Source organism: Morus notabilis, unplaced genomic scaffold (assembly GCF_000414095.1).
Source record: "Morus notabilis unplaced genomic scaffold, ASM41409v2 Scaffold1187, whole genome shotgun sequence".
Classification (NCBI taxonomy): domain Eukaryota; kingdom Viridiplantae; phylum Streptophyta; class Magnoliopsida; order Rosales; family Moraceae; genus Morus; species Morus notabilis.
Window position 1 is genome coordinate 149,923 of NW_010360569.1, and position 23,029 is coordinate 172,951.

The 23,029-nt window shown below is 34.3% G+C and overlaps 2 protein-coding genes across 6 annotated transcripts; both read left to right on the top strand.

The window, feature by feature from the left end:
- The first annotated feature begins 5,920 nt into the window (after positions 1-5,920).
- On the top strand, positions 5,921-11,237 carry LOC21398704 (trichohyalin). Of its 2 annotated transcripts, XM_024164768.1 has the most exons (4): positions 5,921-5,956; positions 6,194-6,281; positions 7,550-8,239; positions 9,176-11,237. In XM_024164768.1, exons 3-4 carry the CDS (start codon positions 7,550-7,552, stop codon positions 11,090-11,092), a joined length of 2,607 nt encoding a protein of 868 aa, XP_024020536.1. In that variant the 5' UTR covers positions 5,921-5,956; positions 6,194-6,281; the 3' UTR covers positions 11,093-11,237. The 2 variants fall into 2 exon arrangements, with proteins under 2 accessions (XP_024020536.1, XP_010095118.1); XM_010096816.2 differs by lacking the exons at positions 5,921-5,956; positions 6,194-6,281 and adding an exon at positions 6,700-7,060.
- A 135-nt stretch (positions 11,238-11,372) lies between these two features.
- Positions 11,373-17,272, top strand: LOC21398705 (mitogen-activated protein kinase 12). 4 transcript variants are annotated; one of them, XM_024164769.1, is made up of 11 exons: positions 11,402-11,950; positions 13,172-13,580; positions 13,662-13,789; positions 13,900-13,959; positions 14,833-14,982; positions 15,136-15,291; positions 15,408-15,545; positions 15,642-15,715; positions 16,487-16,591; positions 16,697-16,939; positions 17,049-17,272. In XM_024164769.1, the coding sequence occupies exons 1-10, from the start codon at positions 11,708-11,710 to the stop codon at positions 16,932-16,934; spliced, it is 1,701 nt and encodes a 566-aa protein (XP_024020537.1). In that variant the 5' UTR covers positions 11,402-11,707; the 3' UTR covers positions 16,935-16,939; positions 17,049-17,272. The 4 variants fall into 4 exon arrangements, with proteins under 4 accessions (XP_024020539.1, XP_024020537.1, XP_024020538.1 ...); XM_024164770.1 differs by lacking the exon at positions 11,402-11,950 and adding an exon at positions 12,349-12,512; XM_024164772.1 differs by lacking the exon at positions 11,402-11,950 and adding an exon at positions 12,427-12,512 and having other exon boundaries at positions 13,200-13,580.
- Positions 17,273-23,029: the final 5,757 nt, after the last annotated feature.

Below are 23,029 nucleotides of genomic sequence, written 5' to 3' on the forward strand. Positions count from 1 at the left end.
TGAAAAAGAAAGGCCAATGTATTACCCAATAGTAAAATTTGATCTTTATAATAATTATTGTCAACTTTACTATAAAATATAACGTTTGTTAAATATAACATAAAAAATAACATTATATTAGAGGATGATTTTTCACTCAAATGTTAAACTTTAATATTGACACATAAATTTAGTATGTTGAGTACTTTAACATTGACACATAATTTTAGTATGTTGAGTATGCTTTAAAGAAATTCGATATAAAGCCTTTGCAATCTAACAATATTTACATTCAGAAAACGGCCTATAGTTTTTTTTTAATTATAAGAGGATTTAATTATTTAATTTTTTCTAATAAACTCTTGTCGGGGTCTGGAAGATTTAGAGGGTCGACGTGTCGGGGGTTGACATGCATAAGCACGCAGTTTGTCAGAAGTAGATCAGACGTGGTCGAGCTTTGAAGTAGATGATGATGGCAAGACCTCATACGAAGCAGTAGGGTCGGTTAGGCCCAAATTAGACCGAATGACACATGTTCTAAGATCCTCTTTGCTGCTGAAATGACGAAAATGCTTTTGCAAAATACGTTAGAAAATCCGCAAACACAAATGAAAGAACTCCGGAGATGAAGAATGGTGGGAGGTGTGACCAAGTAGTTAATGGAGATGGAGAAAAGGAGGCCGAAGGTGCCTTGAAAGAGCAGTGCTCTGGAGACACATGCCGGCTGCTCCAGGAGCGAAGATGGTGACTCAAGTGGTGGATAAGGCTTGGAGAAGAGTGAGAGTGAAGTTGGTGAGGTGGATAAGGCTCTGGTGAAAAGAATTCTAAAAGCAGGACGTGTTGCTCTGGGAGTAAGAACAACGCTCAGAGCACTTGCTCCAACGGTGAGTGGAAGTGACCTTGAAAATAAAGACTTGAATGTTGTTGAAAAAGTGTGAAGAAACTTCAAAGAACTTTGTGATGGTGGTGGAAATGGATCAAAAAGTGTTTTGGGAGAGTTTCTGAGGCTGTCAACACTTAGAAGCTTTGAAGAACTTCAAGCCTCTGTAGCAAGAGACTAAAGAAGTCTAAAGGGAGTAATCTCAGAAGAATGGGAGAGCTTGTGGAAGATGATAAGAGTGAAAAAGGGGGCTCAAAGTTCTCGGGTCTTCATGTCATCTAGAATGAGAATGATGAGGATATTTATAGGTGAAGTTGGTAGGATTTTGGCAGTAGCTCTGGAAGTTCGTACGACGTGCTCTGACGAACGCCTGCACAAGCAATCCCAATGGAGCAAAGCCTTCTGACACCTTTCCGGAGTTGAAAAGGAGATTAGCTGAAAATGGAATGAAGACTTTTAGGAACTTGCTCTAGAGGTAAATCGGCAGCGCTCTAAACGAAACATACATACACGATCCGCAGAAACAAAGTCATCAGAAGCCTTTCCGGAGTTAAAGAAGAGCTGGTCCGAAAATAGAAAGAAAGGTTCATGATGGCTGCTCCGAAGCCCAATTAGCGGCGCTTTGACAGAGACCTACACGCGCAATTCCCTTTGGAGCAAAGTGATCAGATGACTTTCCGGATTGACAAAGAAATACCCAAAAAATGGAAAGACTTGGAGGCAAAGTTCTAGGTTTGAAGCTCACGTGAAGAGTTCCGAAGTCTGAAATTCTCAACAGTGTTTGACTCAACTTCATGCTCCGTTGACTTCCTCTTTCGGAGGTCTAATCGCGTGTCAAACCTTGTCAGAGATAGTTTACACAAAGTTGGCTAAACAGCCGTCAAGTTGGCTCTGACACAAAAGTTGCTCCAAATGATGCTGCTTCGACAGTGAGCGTGCTCCAGATGAAGGCTGCTCCGGGTTAAGTTGCTCTGAAGGGTGAGCATGCTTTAAGCGAAGTTTGCTCTGATGGTGAGCTGGGCGAGAAGAAGTCCAAATGAAGGATGCCTGGCATGAAAAAAGGCTCCGTTAGGTATACTTGGATATGAAGAGGATGTTCCAGAAGACATGCCCACCACGAAGGGAGTCGCCAATAGGCATGTCTGACGCAGGTAAAGCCTCCATTGGAGTCAAAACACTGAGAATCAACATTGACGAAGAGGAATAGGGTTCTAAGGTGTGGACTTAGGAATTTTGGGCTTCCAAAAGGATGGGGGGAAGGCTTTTTAGGAATTCTCCATCACCCATATATATTTAAAAACCACTTAAGCGGGATTCAAATTGGTTTGAATTAAATGACAAACGAGCCTACTTGATCACACATGGCCCACCAAGCCTCGACTCACGATAGTTCCCTAAGTGTGGCTTAGGTCCATGAAGCCTGGTCAATAACGTCACGTGATGTCGTGGTTAAGCCTGCACTCTTAAATGGGACTGGTACAAAATCAGGTATCAACAACTCTTAATGAACTACTTTTTTTTTTTTTTTTAGAATCCTTAAAGAACTACATATTTCATTCCACAATACTTTTAAATTCATAATCAACATCTTCGTTTTTTTTAAATAAAAAAAAAATTACCATTACCTTATGTATTCTTATTTGTATCACCATTTTAAATCTTATGAAAGTAACTTTCTGACTAAGGTTTCTTTTTCTGATAGTCTAATTAATTGATGACAGAATATATTTCCAATCTGACATGTCTATATATTGACATAGCCTGTTTAGTAGTGTTTTTAAAATGTTTTTATTTGAAGGACGAAAATGGAAATAAAAACTTTTTGAGATTGTTTTTTAGATTGTTTTTGGTTAATTCTTTTAAGATTATTTTAGGTATACAAAAACGTGTTAAGATTGTTTTTGAAATTGCTTTTGGTTAATTTTTTTAGGATTGTTCTTTTTTAAAGATTAAGATTATTTATTTATTTACTTACTTATTTATTTGTAGATAAGGATTCGAATATGTGTTAAGTTACTTAACAGTATAGAACATGAAAATAAAAATGACAAAACAACTTCAACTAATTTTTATTTTTTGACAAAAACTTTTTTCACTTTTTTTTGGTTTTCGTTCTTATTTTTAAAATATTTACTAAACATACGTGGTTTTAAATACTAATTTTATTTTCTTACCTTAAAAGGTGCACAAAAACGTTTTCAAAAACGACATGAAAAATAGTAAAATTGAGTTCAACTTGGCACTTTTTGACGTGACTTTGAGCCCATGCTAATTAGACTAATAACAGTAGTAGCTTTCGTTCTCCGTCACTTAAAAAATGTTTACGACTACCTAATTGGTATTTCTTCCTTTTTATTAGAAAATTTATTTGATGTTTCCTATTTTTTGAGAACATTGGTGTCCTCTGTTTATCAGCCGTCAGATCTATATTACTTTTTTAATTAATTTGACTTTTAACCAGATTTAATACAATTCGACGAATGATAAGCAGGAAACACCAGTGTTTCTAAAAAAAATGAACACTAGAGAAAATCTCTTTTTATTATTACTATTAATATTTTAAGGAGTTTCTCTACCTTTAACAAGAAAAAAATGAACTAATACTTTTAACCGTCAGATTTGTATTAAAACCTATTTATTTTACATATTTTTTTAGTTTAATATGATTTTGACAGTCAAATTCCACCAGTAGAAAAGCCTAACGGATAAACTCCAATATTTTTAAAGATGAAAAACAAAACAATAATTGACTTTAAATAGTATTGCTCAATGTTCCGACGCCAGATTAATAAATTAATGAAGAGAGGCCTACTAGAGAAAGAAAATCTAACAAGTAAAGAGGTTTATCGGAGAAACTTCTTATATTTTTAAAGATAAATAACAAAACAATAGTTGATTTTAAATAGTATTGGTCAATGTTCGAACACCTAATTAATAAATGAATGAAGAGCTCATAAGATTTGTTCAGTTTACTGATTCGAGTTTATAAGAATTTTTAAGAGTTTTTATGTCAGAATTTTTAACTGTAATAAAAAAATTTAAATGTAATCTTTTAGAAGAGCTTTTAAGTTGTCTCTGCCATTTGGAGCATTCCCTTTGCTCCAGGCTTCCGGCCAAATCATTAAAAATAAGTTTGTGTAGTACATTATAATTTCTAAAATCATAGTTGAAAACTGACGGGGAAAAAACATGGCTAAAAGGAGAAAAAAAAAAACAAAAAAACAAAAAAACAAAAAAAAAAACAAGAAGGGGACGGGGGGGAACACAAACACGCAGATTAAACAGCTGTACCATTTTAGTGTCCTGCCAAATACCACATCTTAAAAGTAGAAGCAAAAGATAAATCTTTTGGCCACTATCACTTTGATCCTTTATTTTTTAATTAATTTTAACAATTGAAGGCCCGTTTGTTAAATAAATTGAAATATGATGGTTTAAAGTGTTAAGTTTGAAAAGTGTGGTTTGCCATTCAAGAGAAAAAAAGAAAAGTAAAGTATGGCTTGAATTTGTCTGAAATGACGTTTGGATATGCATATCCAAGTTGAGGTGTAATTTCAAAAAGGAATAGAATCGGAAATATGTGTTAGAGAAAGGATTCAACTGATGTAAGTTTGAGCTAAAGCAGGGTGTTTGGGGGTGGTTTAGATTTGAGGTTTGTTTTTTGAGGAAAAAAATAGAAATACATCTCAAAGTAGTAAAAAATATTATTTCTGTTACTTAATTAAAAAAAAATAATTGTCATTTAATTAGTTAAAAGAAAATAAAAAATTACTATAACGTCCTTCAGAATTAAATATATTTAATTATGTTAAATTATAAATTATTAATGTGTCTAATTTAATTTTCTCAATTAATTAAGAAATTTTTAATTATTTTTAGTATTTATAATTTCACCTCTAAAATTTTTAAAAATACACTTAATTTCAATATATATTTTTTTATTTCTTTTTATTTCTTTTCTTTTTCCTTTCTTTCTTTTCTTTTTTTTTTCTTTTTCCTTCCCTTCCTTCCCCGTGGCTGCCCAGAACTCTCTCACCCTCTCAATCTTTCTTTTTCTTTTTCCTCTCTCTCTCCTCTGGTTCTCACGGCAGCACACCTCTCTCTCTCTTCTTTTTTTTTTCTTCCACGCCGGCCACTTCCTCTCCGGGCTCTCTCTCTCCTGCCGGCATTCTCTCCCTCGGCTGTACGGCCGAGACACTAAAAAAAAACAGAGAGAAATGAAGAGAAGCTAGTTTTAATCATTTTGAGATAAATATTTCTTGAAAACTCATACTTTAAATTGAATTATTGATTTGAGATTTTGAGATTTTGGTTAGATAATAATTTTGAATTATTGTTGTTAGAATTAAATTAAATTTAGGAGTTTTTAGTTATTAGACTTGTTGAATTGATTGAAAATTAGTTTTGACAATTTCTAAAGAATTTGTTGTGAAATTGAACTTGAATTACATGTTTAGTATTTTTTCTATTTATATCGGTATGCTGTTGAAATTTTTTCAAAAACTTATTTTTGAGCCGGAATTAGATGGGAAACTAAACCAATAAATTGAATTTTAATTTTTAAAGAACCCCTAAATTGAATTATAAAGTCATTTGTGAAACTTAGATTTGAGTCAAGGCACACTAATAAGAAACAATTACACATGATTAAGCTAAATTCGTTTTAGGAATGAAAAATGTATTCTAAGACATTGCTTTTATGATAAAGTTAGCATGGAAGATTGAATATTAAGGCTTTAAAGGAAGCAGAAGCTAAAGTAATGAGAGGCTAGCCATAGGTTTGACAATTGACAGGTATGATTTCTTTTCCTTTTCTTTAACACTATGTTTTAAAGAGTTTTGACATTGCAAATATTTTAAAGAAAGTACATGTTTACGGAAAAAAAAACAATTTAACACAATAGCTTGATTTTAGTTATTAGAATTATAATGAACTATTTCAGAGTTTTAATGAACGATTTCTTAAGATAAAATATCTTACAAACTGGTAAACTGCTGATGACCTAGAAAGGATATGCAGCGAGTATCCTCGGGGGCAGAACCTGGAACCCGGACCGGGCCACTACGGTGGTGTTAAGGCTTTGTGTTTGTGGTTGTGTAAGTAATTTATCATAGTATAAATTACTTTCTGATGCCTATAATATATAATTTAAAGTTTATACTTCCTTTCAGAAAAAATGATGTTAGGTTCCGACTATTGTGTTGGAACTGAATATCTTTATTTATTTACGTATTCATTTATTTACTTGTTTATAAAGTTCATTTCAAAATACATCTTACTAGGCCTTCTGTTCATGTTTTGCTTGTTTCTATAAATATTAAACCCCTCCCAAGTGACGCTAGAAGCAGCGTTGAGTAGCTGAATTTGTTGCTACCGTCTGATCAAGTGAGGACATTGCACTCTTTCATCCTTGTCGAAAATGTAAGGACTGTAAATTCTTTGACTGTAAACTTTGAATATTGAGACTGTAGTTGATGTCTGTAATGTTATTTACATGTTCGTGTATGTACAATATTATATATCCTGTGAGTGAACCTTGAATGATGCCAGAGGTTTAATTTATGACTTGTTTTTAAGAAAAGTGTGAAAAATCCCCATAACTTTCATGTAAACTAATTTCAATAAAATATGGAATTTATTTAAAAATTTCTTTAATATTTTACTTTTGATTTTAATTATTATGTTTCTAAATGTTTAATTATATTTTTAATCATATTTAATTTCTAAAAACATTCACGTCACTGACTTCTGTTTTAGGACGTGACAGTTACAATGACACCCAAGTATTAAGCATAACATAAATAATAAGCCTCTGCAAAATCATGAAAATCGTGTATTTTTTTCTTGTTTTTGGTCGAAGGCTCCAAGTTGTCAAATTGATGATTCAAAACAAGTTTAAGAAAAGCGTTTTCAAACACCATTTCAAACTGATTTTTTAGTTCGAAACGGAATCAAATTACCAAACGGACACAAAAACCCAAGTCGTTGACATTCCTTATTCGTCTCCAAAACCCTGCACCACACAGCACCAGACCCCAAAATTTTCCGCCATGGACAATCTCAGAAAACTCATTGTAATGGAGTTATCCACCTTAAACCCCTCGAAGCTCGTCGAAAACCGCCTCCACAGCCACGTCGAAAGCCAACTCCAAGCGCTCATCGATGACTTGCCCACCCCAACTCACCCTCCCTACGCCTCCGTAATCGATTTCTCACTCATTTTTCTCCTTCCTGTTCGGTTGCTTGCTTTCGATTTCGTTACATGTTTGGCTTTTTGCTGTTTTTGTGCCGAGAAAAGAGTGATCGCACATGCAATATTCGTGATTTTGGAATTTTGAATATTGAATTTCGATTTTGGAATTTTTTTTGTTGAACTTTGAATTTCGATTGGTGATCCTTTTTGGGTGGTGTTTCGGTCGATTTTCGTTTGCAAATTTCGCATTGTAGAATCTAATCCAATTAGAGAATTCAATAATGGTTGAATCGCAAAAAGAAAGTGAGAAAACAAATTTTTACTGTTTTCAAGTTTTGCATTGGAAGGAAGAATCCAATTCAGATCGAGTATTTACAAACAGGAATAACGGCCTTTTTTTTTTTTTTAGACAAGATAACGCCCATTTTTCTAGTGTATTCATATTGATAAATGCAAATGAAAAGTGTTTATTGTTGGTGTTTTTCTATAAATGCAGATGATACAAAGGGCAATAGAGGAGTTGAAAGAGGGCGGAGGGTTGAGTGAGAGGGCGATATCAGAGTTCATTGTGAGGGAGTATGAGAATTTGCCTTTGGGGCATGAGGATATTCTGAGGCATCATCTGGGGAAGCTTTGCCAGAGGGGGCAGCTAGTGTGTACGGTTGATAGGCGGTACATTCTTTGGGTTGATGGGGGTGCTGCCAAGAAGAAGGGTGCGGTGCTGGTGGGCTGGAGAAGTAGGAAAAAGCGGCGGGGAAGGAGAAAGGAAGTGAGTAAGTCATGTGGTGGTGAGGAAAATCAATCGATGGAACGGGAAATCGGAGGAAAAACTGAAGCGCAAGGGATGAGAATTAACGGGATTGATGAGGAGAGAAAAGGGGAAGAAGAGCGAGAAGAGGTGTTGGGAATGCTTGATCAACGAATTGAAGAGGAAGTGAGTAGGCCAAGTGGTGTTGAGGACAGGGGTGGAGAGATTGGAGAAGAAAATCAACCGATGGAACGGGAAATTGAAGGAGGAACTGAAGCACAAGAGATGAGAATTGACGGGATTGATGAGGAGAAGGAGAATAAAACCGATGAAGGGCAAGAAGAGGTATTGGGAAAGCTTGCTCAAGGTATTGAAGAGAAAAATGAAGCCGTTGAAGAACAGTCTGAAGCTGAAAGACAGGACATGGAAGTGACCGAAGTACAGATTCAGGCTTATAACACTTCCTCTTTTTTTTGTATTGTTTTTTACATTTCTGCATTTGTTTGTGTTAAATTATTTGATGAACCTTAAGCTTGATTGGGGTATGAACTTGGATTTTGAATTAAGATTGTGCAGGAAATTTGAGAAACAGAGAGTGATGTAATAATCAATTAGGATGGATCTGATGTATTATTGTAGTAACATTGACATACTTGTAAATTGTATGATCATTGGGGTAGCTAAGACGTGGTTCCGAAGTTCTTCATTAGGAATCACCTTATTATCAGTTTCAGAAGCTGCAAACTATTTGATTTTTTTTTTTATTTTGTTATTTTTCATATTATGCAAATTCCTTAATAGGTAATGCAAGGAAAGAACTAAATAATTTTTTTTGTGTTGTATATCAACATGTAAGTGAATATTCTTTTTTGCTCAGAGGAATTTAAAGGAGCTATGGAGGTTATTAAACGATCAGCAGTATTTTGTGTAGACTGCGAATAAGTAGGTTGCATTGGTACAAGTTTTTGTGGTGTTTGGAAGCTAAATAATCCAAGGATACCTTAGAGCCATAACCCATTGTAAAGAATAACATCCATGATGATTCCAAGGTTCTCCCAAATAATTTGCATCCACCCAAACCACTGGGTAGATTTGATTCTATTATATTTTTCAATTATGAGTATCAAGGTTTTATTCTTTTATTCTTGTACATTCTTATTCTGGTTTTGTTGACACTTTGTCCACTTTGTTTTCTAATTTCCGGTGGATAGCAACATTATTCTTTTTTTTTTTCCCTTGGCACTTCTCTACTTGATGTTTGTCTCCCCTTTTTTTTCTCTTTTTTATTTATTTTCTTTACGCCAGTTTCCTTCGGTAATGTGAACTTTATGGTTAGTTATTTACTTAATTTTATTTATGTACCGTATAATGCAGATCATAAGCGGGAAATTGAATGATGGTGGAGGGTCAAATGGTGAAGAAATGGTACATGCATTTATCAAAGCAAGTGAAAATAACGAATATATTCAAGCTGGGGAGCAGCAAGATGAAAGGATAAAAGAACAGCAACTTGGAATAAGCTCTGAGCAAAATGATCCACAACCTGAACAAACCGAGGTAATTGAAAGTCGATTTCATTCGGAAGAGGTGCAAAAGCAGCAGCAGCCAGACAAAGCCGAGTCGAACAACAAAACAATATCAACATCCCCATTGAATGAAGTAAATGTTGACGCTGGAGCGCCACAAACTGATGTGATTGAAGAAGAACAACTTGAAGAAAGCTCTTTGCAAAACGAAATTCTGCCTCAACAAGCTGAGCTAATTGAAAAACAAATTCAATTGGAAGAAGTGCAAAAGCAGCATCAACAAGAAAGTTGTGGGCAGCAAGACGAAACCAAGGTAAAGCATGATACAATATCAGCATCCACGCCAACGGCCACCACTTCTCTTGGTGGTCCAAGCAGTGATGGGCAGAAGGTCAATCTGGAGAAGCAATCAGATATTCCTGCTATGCAATTGTTCCCTAAGCTTAAATCAACAAGAAAGAAGAAATTATTTCTCCGACAGAAACAGAAGCCCGATCACTGTTTGATTCAACAGAGGAAACTAAGATCATATACCCGGTCCCACATTCCTGAATCTGACACATCTTCTACAATCTCGGAGCTGCCACCGCTTTCCCAACAACAAGATGAGCTGCAACAGCAAGCACAACATGAAGGCCAAGAGAAGCAACATCAAAGGAGGCCTCCTAAACAGAAAAGGGATGAGAAGACGAATATGAAGACAGATTTTAATCCTCATGAGGAGCGGCCACTGAAGCGTCATAGAGTCCAAGGACGACCTCCTATACCAACACCAAATGGAGATAAGGAGGCCTCAGATGTTAAGGTACATAATGAGCAACAGCAGCATAAGACTCAGTTGCAGCAAAGAGTACTAAGATCGCATACCAAAGCGCCTTCAGTTTCTGAATCAGCTAAACCTACAATGCCGAAATCATCTATGCCTTCCAAAAATCAAGAGATGCAAAAGCAGCAAGCACGACGCCACGGAAGGCCTCCTAGACCAAAAATAGACGCAGACACAAACGCCGGGTCTGCATTGTCCTTGGCTTCACAGGAACATAAGGAGGAGGAGCTGCCCCCTAAACATCATGACCAAGGAAGCCCTCCTAAACCGAAAACAGACACCGGCCCAAATGCAGGGTCAGCAGTGGCCTCGGCTTCACAGCATCATGAGGAGGACAACCAACCACCAAAACAGCGTGGACGAGGAAGGTCTCCTGTGCTGAAGACAGCCACGGATCTAAATGCAGGATCGGCATTATCCTCGGCTTTACAGGATCCTAAGGAACATGACGAGCAGCCACCAAAACCTCGTGGCCCAGGAAGGTCTCATAAGCGGAAAGCAGACATGGAATTTAATGCGGAGTCGGCAGTGTCCTCGACTTCACAGCATCATGATGAGGAGCATGAGCAGTCACATAAACACCGTGGCCGAGGAAGGCGTCCTAAACCGAAAACAGCCACGGACTTAAACGCAGGGTTGGCATTGCCCTTGGCTTCACGGCATCACGAGGAGGAGCATCCACCGAAACCTCGCCTAGGTAGGCCTCCTAATCCCAAACCATCTAAATACATGTTGAGGAAGCATGGGAAACTTCATTTTCCAAGTAGAGGCAGAGGCAGGCCTCGGAAGGAAAAGCAAGATGCAATGATCTTGAAAAGCAGAAGCAAAAGCATTCTAAGGGGCCAGGAAGGCCTCCTAAAGCAAAGGGAAGACCCTCGGAGGGTCGCCATCCGCTGGAGCAGCCCTGGAAAGATGGTAGAGGAAGGGCTCGGAAACTAAAATTAGATGCTGACACTGCCATGAAAAATCCAGAGACCCCATAAAAACTAAGCGGCTTCAACCATAGACTGCAGACTTTTTCAGCTTGTTTTGTTTTCTCAGGAGCATCTAGCTACTGCTATAGTTTGTGGGTAATGTTTGTATGATTATTTAATTTAGTATAAGGTTATGGGTTTCTATCCATGTCAATGGAAAATGCATCTTTATTTTATTGGCTTTTGATTCAAGATGGATGTTTTGGTCTCATTCAGCAAACTATTCACTGAATTATATATGCTGTTAAAAGAATGAAATATTTTACAATATATAAAAAGGTATCTTTACACCATCTATTGGGGACATTGTAATAAAATAGAATTATCTCTTTTTCAGAAAATAATAAAATAAAACAAAAAAGAGTTTTGTCGTTTTTGGGGGTATAGGCAAACATTTCCGGATTCAATGGTGATTTTGCAAACCCCGAGACAAACAGATAGACCTTAACTGGAAAAAAGATTCATAAGAAGTGATGAACTAGATACACGATTACAAAGCGCCGCAGCCGCTTACTCTTGTACTGCAATGTCGGATTTGGGAAAAAAGATTCGCTGCGGCGCCTCCTAGATTAACCTATCCATGGAAGCATTTCTTCGCTGCTTTCACCGTCTATTTTCTTCATCATCATCATCCAACAGGGGCAAGCAATCAAGCTCAGCAAACGACGTCGTATTACCTCCATCATCATCGATATCGTGGCATGATGATCGGAAAGATTCGAACTTGATCATCAGAGAATTTGATATCACCGTATTGAACCCCATCAGAGTCCCTCAGCGGACGAATCAGAGAGTCGTCGCCATCATGGACCCTCACAATAAGGTCAGTCGTCATTATTCTGACGCTTTCTCTCTCCTCTCTCTGAGTCTGCTTTGCTTAAATGCTTTCCGCGTCTGTGTTATTTGTTAAGCGATAAAGCGATAAGGTTCGTATTTTGAGGGCCTTTTTTATCTTTTATTTTATTTTATTTTATTTTTTTATTTTTGGATAGCAATAAAGTGGTGTCCTTTTCCACAATCGATCGCCATACGCAAGTTTTTATGCGTCAAACTTGAAAAAAAAAAAAAATTGATTTTTTGGAATTATTCTCTCTCCACAAATATATTTCTCTTTTTTGACTTTATTTTTAAATATGGTGTACGACTCTTACTTTTCCTGATCATTCTTCCACATATAAATAATTCAGTTGAAAGCTTCAAATTTTATTCGCGCATATTTTCCTATAAATATATATAACAGAGAGAGATATATAGATGTACAAGAACAGCAAGTAGATGGTTCATGTATTGATCGATTCTTGCATTTTGGTGGGTCATCTGGAGGCTGGTGGCACGCCAAGGAAGTTCTCTTTTCTGGGTCTCCCATTTTTCAGAGAAACAAAGAGGTCTTTATGTCATTCTTTTCCTTAAAAAGAAAAAAGAAAATGAAACAAAACCCCTTTTTTGGAATTCTGTTGCTTATTCGTTTATTTACAATAGATCATAGCTTTGGAGCTAGAGTTTTGTTTGCGCATTGATTATATATATGGGTCTATTTTGATGATTTGAGGCTTTGAAGAAAGTGGTATTATTGAATGAATTAAGATTATTTAAACGGCCCCATTAGTATATATCAATGGAAGCGATTTTCTTTTTAGTTGTTGGATTCAATAATGATTGTAAAATGAGGTACTTATCAAAGGAGTCATGTCATAATTTGTCCTTTTTAAGTTTTTGAATTTTGCTTTCAACTCCGTTTTGGTTTTATTTTTTACTCGAATTAAGTCTGATATAAACGAACATAATTTCTTTAAACATCCTTCGAATCTTTCGTCATTGATTTTCTTCAAGGAAATTAATCTTATGGGTTATGTCACTGGAGACGATCTTTCTTGGTAACACTTTTTTTTTTTTAAATAATTAAAGTTTACATGGGATCTGATTATTGACTTCAGCTTCAAAGATCTTGGAATGAAATTTTTTAATTTTCATGTTCTGCTAGCTTCCTCACCCACCCTTTTTACCTTATTTCTAAAGTTTACTAATCATAACTTCATTTATTCAGATTATGCTTGACAAAGAATTTTTCACAGAATATGGTGAGGCAAGTCAATATGAAATTCAAGAAGTGGTTGGCAAAGGTAGCTATGGTGTTGTTGCTTCTGCAATTGATACTCACACTGGAGAGAGAGTAGCTATTAAGAAGATCAATGATGTCTTCGAGCATGTCTCCGACGCTACACGCATCTTGAGAGAGATCAAGCTCCTTCGGATGCTGCGGCACGCTGATATCGTGGAAATCAAACATATAATGCTACCTCCTTGTCGGAGAGAATTCAAAGATTTATATGTTGTATTTGAGTTGATGGAATCTGACCTTCACCACGTAATCAAGGCTAATGATGATCTCACTCCTGAACATTATCAATTTTTTCTTTATCAGCTTCTTCGAGCTCTAAAGTACATACATACTGGTTAGATCTCGTCTTGGCTTTGCTGCAATGATTTATTTTTTCATACTCAATAGCTTTAACAATTCTTTCCGTTTTATGCAGCAAATGTTTTCCATCGCGATTTAAAGCCGAAAAATATACTTGCTAACGCAGACTGCAAACTGAAGATTTGTGACTTTGGACTTGCTCGAGCAGCATTCAATGATGCCCCATCTACTGTTTTTTGGACTGTATGTTTCTTTTATTAGAATATTTCTCTTTATTAGCATTTTGCTAATTTTTTTCCCGTTGATGTTGTATTGTTTAAATGTATGGCTTGCTGACTTGTTCAACTTTCAAGGATTATGTGGCGACTCGATGGTATCGTGCACCTGAACTCTGTGGCTCCTTTTTCTCCAAGGTAGTTATTCAAAAATTGATTCGGGTTGTGATATTTAGATTATGGCAATCTTCTCTAATTGCTGAGACATACAAAGCCACGCTTCAGATTCTAGTGGTTTGCTTTTGGTTCTTTTATTAATTAGTGTGTTGCAAGTCAATCCTTTACTAACATACTCAAACTTTTCATTCGTTCATGTAGATACCCACTCATGAGAGTTATTGATCTCTAAATAAGTAATTATCATTGTAAATTACAAATTTTCTGCCTTTCACCAATGATTTTGACAGAAAAATGGCAATGCATATACGTCCTTAAGATTTGATGGTTTCTGATTGCCCTGTATACTCTTAAAAGAGTATTTAGTCATCCTTGAAACTTCAAGTTCTTTTTGTGAAATTATTAAATACTATAATAAATTACTAGAACAAAAATAGTATGTGTTTTCTTTAGTTAAGAAAATCTACAAATTACCTGTTTTGCATTTCCACTTGCTCTCTGAGATTCTATCAATTGTCAAACATATCAATTTGTCGAACTTATCTGTTTGGTTTTTAATGTTTTGTTTGAGGTATGAAATCTGGAACTATCTCGTATGTGATTCTCCCAAGTTTTCATTCAAAACCTTACAAGTTATTTGTCAAATCAAAATATTCGTCAAATCAAAATAGCATGCTGAAATGTATCAGCTCTTTTTATGCGTAAATTTAGTGGTTATCTTAATTTTTGTTCTTACGTATGTTGTTTTTAGGCATGCAAAATAACTTTCTTATAGGGTTCCATTTCATGTGCGCCTTACTTTTCTTTTTCTTATCTTACTTTTATTTAATTGATGATGGTATAAACTCTTTCTTCAGATTTTAGATAAGAACTTTTATTAATTGTCTTTTGCAGTACACTCCTGCTATTGATATTTGGAGCATAGGATGTATATTTGCAGAAATGCTCACAGGAAAACCCTTGTTTCCTGGAAAAAATGTGGTGAATCAGTTGGATTTAATTACTAATTTGCTTGGGGCCCCTTCTGCTGAATCAATTTCAAGGGTCGGTGATATTTTCTTCTACTGATTTTTGTGGTTTTCTGGCTTCTCTTGAATGAACTTATGTATTAAGTTCCTTTTTTTTTTTTTCTTTTTTATAAGAAACAAATCTTATCCTCTTCATTACTTACAAAATTGATCATCTCAACTTCTGCAGATTCGCAATGAAAAGGCCAAAAGATATCTGAATAGCATGAAAAAAAAGCAACCAATTCCTTTCTCACAAAAATTCCCCAATACAGATCCATTGGCCCTGCGATTGCTTGAGCGTTTGCTTGCATTTGATCCTAAAGATCGCCCTTCTGCCGAAGAGATAAGATTTTCTTTTAGCAAAAACAAAATTTTAGCACATCTCTATTCTCTGTACACATGTCAGTCAAACCATTCATATATGCCTTTGTCTTGATAAAGGCGGTCTTCCATTTACAGGCATTGGCCGATCCATATTTTTACGGGTTGGCAAACTTGGAACATGAACCATCTAAACAGCCAATTTCGAAGTTTGAGTTTGATTTTGAGAGGAGAAAGTTAACAAAAGATGATGTACGGGAGTTAATATACAGAGAGGTACGGCTGGTGATGATTTGTTGAGTTAGGTTTGTTATTCACCTCTTGTTTCTTGTCCTTTAAATATGCTCTTTGCACATGTCTAAAATCTTACAGATTTTAGAGTATCATCCGAAGATGCTGCAGGAGTATCTCCAAGGTTCAGACCATAGTGGCTTTATGTATCCAAGGTCAGGGATTCTCTTATTTCTTTCCTTAGTATTTGCTTTTCCCCCTTAAATTCATAGTAATCTAAGTAATAAAGATGTTGCATCTATCTGTTGACGTGCGTGTGTTGCGTGAGTATGCAAACATGTAAACAAACGTGTTCCTTTTAGTCTGATTCTGAGCATCCTGTAGGATAATGTACTTGTATCCATCGTATTCAAAAGGTAAATTACCGGTAAAACGGAGTCATGGATGCATCAAACTGCGATTGATTCAGACATGTTTTCTTTCTCTTCCCCCTTTCTTAAGTGAGTAGAGTGGTGGAATTTCTCTTGAGCAACATCCTGAAAGTCTCTCCACCCTTCATTTTCCGTTTTTGGGATTAAAAAACACAGAGGCAAAAGTAAAACCAAGCAAAGCTTTCTTAGCTTTGGAGTCACAGTACAATTCTCCACAACTGGTCATAATTAAACATTGATTTTATAGAGCCTCAGAATCCTTTTCTCATGGGGAGGGGAGAACAGGAGAAAGATCATGAGAACGAATATAATTTATACTTGTTTACTGTTGTTTAGTTATTGTGGAAGAAATAATATTCCTTGCTAGTGTATGTTAATGCAACGGTTTCAGCATTTCATGTAATAAAATTACACCAACTGATTTTCATCACATCTTGAAGAACTTTTCAGTTTTCACATTGCTATAGTAATCCTATCACTTACGTCATCTCCAGTAGAATTGATCAATCCAAGCATCCTTGACAACTAACCTAATTCAGCTTTATGTCAACTTAGTGGAATTGATCAATTCAAGCTACAATTTGCCCATCTTGAGGAGAAATACAGTAAAGGTGAAAGAAGCACTCGACTTGAAAGGAAACACGCCTGCTCCTTGCCCAGGTACGCAACCGTTGAAGAAAGCATGCCAATTCCTTCCTGATGGTTATCTGCTTTGATCCCATCATTTTGTTCGATATATTGATGTTTAAACTTGCTTTGCTGCAGAGAACGGATTTGTGTATCCATAGACGATGATGACGAACAAAATTCTAATGGTAAAACTAACACTGCAGTTTCACTTGGTCGAGCAACTCTTCAGAGCTCTCCACCAGAGAAACCGGAACCTGCATATGTATATGCACGGGTTATTCCGAATGGATGTAGCAAACCAAATAACAGTCCCAATAGCCTACTGAGAAGCGCTAGCATTAGTGCCCCTAAGTGGGTAGCAGACACGCATTAAGCGAGGTAAACTCATTCTGATTACTGTGTTTTCATTAATAATGGCTTCGTTTTTCTTGTGCGCAATCTCTTTATTCTCTGTTATGTGATCTATGTGAATTGCATATCCTTGCAGGAATTTGACAGTATTGTAGGGAGCAAAATGAAGAACCAATCCATATATTTATCTTTGAGATTCAGTTCCCCATTAATAATATTCTGAATATTGATTGAAGAAACAATCAACTGTGACTTTCATCTTGTTCAATAGGCTCATATGAGGCAGTGATTTTCACATTTTATGATTCTATATTTATCATTGGAATGTAACTGAACTACGAATGTGTTTGTGTTCACTAATCTGATCTCTATATCACTATTGATTGAATTTGGGAAAATATTTTCCACCTGCTTTAATCACCATCAGTACATATAAGACTTGATGCCATTTAAACTAGCAGCAAACTTCAAAACTGAAGTTAGCATTCTGGACCTTGGTTAAATTGCAAAAGCAAATTACCAATCCCGATCTATTAGAGGTTAAATAATGTTTATTAGGCAATTTGTTGACTCTTCGTTTTCTGCTGACCAAAAAGATGAGTTTCCCATTTCTCTACATGACATATGTTTGTCGAGAACAATATGTGATGCTTTTTATATGGACAGAAGCTGAATGCATATATTCTGAGTTTTGTGCTTGAATCCTCACTGTATGGTTGATCACACCGTTATGGGGTGATAGTATTGCTCGCTCTATTTACTTAATAAAACAAAATTCGCTTGTTCTAGATAAAATTTTGACTTCGAGTTAGTTTCATTACAGTGGATGGGGTATAAGGGCCATTTACTCCATGAGGTATCCATGTACTGTGCAGTAATGTATTGGTTTAAGGTCATGGTTTGTCATAGTTTTATAGAATTATTATTTATCCCATTCTAAATAATTGGGATGGCCTTTTGTTTTCTCCTTTTTAATTGAATGATAATTATTATCAAAATTATTTAGACAGTTATTCTCTATTCGCATAACCCCTTCTTTCTAAGGAGAATAAAGAAGAAAAAAGAAGCTTAGTATGGTTAGCAGTAACTCAGGTTTTGTCAAATTTAATTTGATTTGAGTAGTTTAATTGAGACTCAAAAGAACATAGAAGAAATGGACTCTTTCAGAGCAAAAAAATGTAAATGGACTTTTTGAGTAATTTTAATTGGAAAAAGAAGAGGATTTTTTTTTTTTTTTTTTTTTGAGAGGGAAAAAATTAAACTGGTGTCTAGTACTGTCATCAACAAAAGATATAAAATTCTTCACTTAAATCAATTTGGAAATGACAATTACTTACCAGCATTCCTTGTCTTTTCAAATTTAGAACCTTTAAACAATGTTTATGGGCTCTTTTTGGCATTGTTTTTAGAGGCTGCTTTTTACTTTTTCTAAAGAAGTTACAGCACTTAGGGCGTTCGGTTACAATTGGCTATTTTATTCCTTTGCAAACTCTTGTTAATTTACAAAATATCAATTTTTAACCCAATTATAAAAAACCTGGATAGTACTTATACTTGCGTTTTAATCTGTCAGTCACATGCATCACGTCTTATATATAAGTTTCGTAACATATCAGCTTTGACAAAACATTAAACGGCACTTGTTTCATGGCGCCAAATCTTTGTATATCTACATTACTATAACTCTAAGAAAAGAATAACAACATTAATAGTCAACTGAAACGTTTAGTGCCTGTTTGGTCTGGGGGTAGTTCAAATAGTATCTCTCACAAAAATTTAAATTTAAAAAGTTCCGTTACAATATTTTCTTTCATAAAATTTTAAATTTTGAATTAAATTATTTGGTTTGAACTCATGAATCAAACGAGCGCTTAATTACTGATGAAGCCTTCAAACAAATTTCTACCCCTGCTTTCATATACTTATAGGTGGCTTTTATTTTATCAGCCAAAAAAAAAAAAAAAATTGTTGCACCAGTCTCAACTCTACACACCTTTTTATTTTTTTTTCTACCTCTTAAACACACGCTATTAAGTTTAGACGTATTAAACTTACTCATTCTCCAGTCCAAGATTACCTTATTTTAATTTTAACAAAAAACTTTTGCTTTTTACTCTTACCAGGTTGAATATCTTTTTTCACCCATCATTGCCTCTTGTATAGCTATCCCTTTCTCTCCTTCTAATTATATTCACTGAATGAATACCATGACATTTATAAATGTATCTTCTTTATAAACGACTTGTGATTGATTTCTAAGTTGACAAAAATTGTGCAGTTTGTTAGTTGGTAGACAATTTCTAAGTGAAAAAAAAAAAAGAAAAAAAACGTTTTATGAATATATATTCATACATGGAGACTTGAATCCTATTTGATCAAATGCAAAGAAAAAAAAAACGCAAATAGGGATGGCAACGGGCGGGCAGGAGTGGGGAAACCCATCGGAGAAGCAGGGCCATGGTCGGGACTTGCTGGTTGGAGATGTTTCTCATACCCATTTTATTCTCCATCTTATATAATTATGTATTTTAAAATTATAACAACTTAAATATATAATAGAACTTCGCGATAATCTTAAAACTAAAATCAAAGGTTCAGCAAAATAAATCAAATTCTGGGCATATGCAAACCAAATCTTAGTAAGAGATAAGTATTGAGAAAAGAATACAAATAACTTTTTGAGTGCATCAGTTTAGATTTTTACATCTTACCCTTAATTAATATATGTTTTAGTCAACTATATTAATTCAAATGGTATTAACCAAAAATAAAAAATAAAAATCCAGATCTATACACATAAGTTCAACAATTTTCTTACTAGTAACACATAAAGCTAAGTAAGTTTGACATTATCAAAACATAAACACATTATTTAATAAGCATGTATAGAAAATCAAGGAATACTACTAATCAACTTAAATTACTAATAAGTAATTTTTCTTTTTTAATAAAAAGAAAGGTGGTTAGTAGTTTTTTTTTTTTTTTTTTTAGTAAAACATATTTTGTCTAAAAAGTTAATATTATGTATACTTATATAATATGTACATTGCGATGGAGGCGGGACAAGGAGTGCTTTTCCCATCCTCGTCCTAACATGATTGGAAGACAAGATTTTATCTCTATTTTCATCCTGTTCGAGATGAATTCCTGCGGGGCCCATCCCATAGGAATATTATCATCTCTAAATGTGAAGGTCATAAATGTCTTTTGCTCAAGTTTGAAGTAATTTAAGGGTATCTTTTTCTACTATTTACATGAAGGTGGCTATTTGAATAGTTAGAAGAGGTGTATGAATAGAATCATGCATGAATAATTTTTTTTTTTATTTAAAAAAAAGCACTATGCATTTCCAAACAAGAACAATAAGTTAACAATCATTAATAAAATGCCAAAATGCTTGAAATATACATAGATGACATTTTTTCCTTATACACCAACGAAGATATGTATCAATAACTACCCGTTCACTTTGCCGATTCGAGTTTAGAATTCGAGTTTTGCTACAGTAAAAAGCTCTCAGAAACAGTCACATCTAACTTTTTTGCTACAGTAAAAAGCTCTCACATAACATCACATCTTAACTCGAATTAAAAACTCGAATCAGCGAACTAAACGGGCCCTATATATTTTTATTCATTCACCGTTCATATTAATTTAATTTGATTTTTTTTTTATATATGATTGGCTAATTGGTCATATAGACTAACGTGTTTAGATTCTTTGTCAGTCGAGTAATATTTAGACCCCAAATAATTTGATTCTGACGATTAACAATCCTTAACAAAAGCAACACAAATGTTGCCAAATCTTTCATAAAAGAGAAACTGAAATAACACGATGAGCTATATACTATTAGAGATGGGATTGAAGTCATTATCTGCACCAAAAATATGGCACGGAGAGAATTTAATAGCACTGAACATATGCCTATTGAGAAAAAAAAGTTATCCACAGTTGATTGTTTGAATGATAATATTGTTAGTCATTTTCAGCAAAAAGAGTACATGTACGTCAAGTAGCCAAAATATCAATGCAAAGTAGTCTTTCAAAAGTTCGTGAGTTTTCAGTTGGAATTAACCACACCTCATATGATACCTCCTCTATTTTCTTGATCATCTTGATTTGCTTGTTTTTGTTTGCTTCTCCTGATTTCTTCTTCTTTTTTTTTTTTTTTTTTTTTTTTTTTTTTTTTTTTTTTCCTTCTCTTGAGTCTAAAAACTGTTGAGATAACAAAACGTACATTCTTGAGCAATTTCGAATAATCCATTCCACTATCAACATCAAAGCGTATTTCAAGATAAGACTATATAAATTGATTCCAAATTATAACAATATTCATCCTCTTCTATATTTTCATGAAATAAAGAAATTGGAGCCGAATTCCTTATTCTTATCCTGAATTTCCACAGCTAAAAGAATGAGCATATATCTTAACAGTTTTGATTGAACTTTATCTAATTAGTTAGAACAAAGTTAAAATTAGAACTAATTTAGGGGCTTGTAACAGAAATTAGGGTGCAACACTGTTAAATAAAAAAACCCATGAGAAAACTAGTGATTTAGACTTTTTTTCTTTTGAAGTGAAGTAATTTAAATATCAGAATACTACTAAAGTGAAAAATTCAAATCAAAATGGTACTTTAAAGAGAAAATTACAGATTCTACTTTTTTAAGTACCCGACTTATTAAAAGTACACATTTTAAAAAACTCTACCTATTAACTAGTTCTAATCTAAAAGGTAGAAATATAAAGGATGATGTTAAGGATAGATATAAAAGGGGCTCAATTTTAAGAGGTATTTATAAAAAGAGTAATTATATTTACACCCCTAAAATTTATAGATACACCTAATAATTAATATTCTGTTAATTAAAGATTTAAAAAAATCTATTCTTTTATAGATATTATTTTCATAATACCTAATTTAACTCTTTCATACTCCATTCGTATTAATTTAATCTTGACGTGATTTATAAAATAAAATAATATGTTCTCAAATTCTCAAACTACATAAAATGAATTAAAAAATGTTCAATGAAAATTACACCAATTTAACACAAGCAAAAACTAAATTTACAAACAAGAACAACGAATCAAAGTGGGAGCATAGGAATTGTATTTACAGTACAACTACAAACCGTGATTCATGCAATTGTCGTTGAACATTGCACAAATTTGGTAACAAACACTCACGTAATATATATAATTGAAACCTCTATTAAAATTTTGAAAGAGTTTAATAAATCAAAATAGTGTTAATTAAAGACGTGGGTGTATGCATTATATTTTTTTTTCTTTTTTTTTTTGGAAAGAATAATATTCATCATATTTATATTTATAATTAAATAATTAGTGGGGTTTAATGTAATTTTAGTACAGGATAAGATTATAATAAATGTAAATTATTACCTGGTGGGAATATTAATGAATTTTAGTGTGTAAATATAATTCCTCTTGCCCTACTTTAAAATCCATTTAATTTGTGAAAATAGCATGTTAATGCCCTTTACCCAAATTAAATCTATAGAATTTCCATATCATGGGTTAGTTAGGACCCGTTTGGTTCATGTATTTAGAATCATGATTCATTAGTTTAATTTTTTAAATTTAAATTTTTTATGAGAAAAAAATACTGTAAAAAATCTTAAACCATGATTCAGAATTAAAAACGGATACATAAAACAAATATCTTCTTAGATAACATAGATCCAGGGCAATTCACCAGCGCAATCAACCATCCAACATCAATTTTACCAAATCAACCTTATTAAAACATCACGTAACTTGCACTATCGGTCGCCCTCCAAAGAAGCTATATCTCGTTTTATTTTATTAGTTTCAATTCCTTTTGTATATCCATCATCCGATATTCCTTCTTTGGTGGGATTATATTTCAAACAATTGCTTGGGTTTTGTTTGCTTCCGAAACCTCACACTCAAGGCTTTAGGGGCTTAGTTAACCCTTTCTCGAAGACTCTCTTCACTTTGGCTTGCTTCACTCAATTATCATTAAAAAAAAAAAAAAAACAGACAAATTAAGAGAGAGAGAGAGAGAGAGAGATAACCAACAGAGACTTACACGAAAACAACGGCGGGAACGTGGCAGCGAAGCAGAA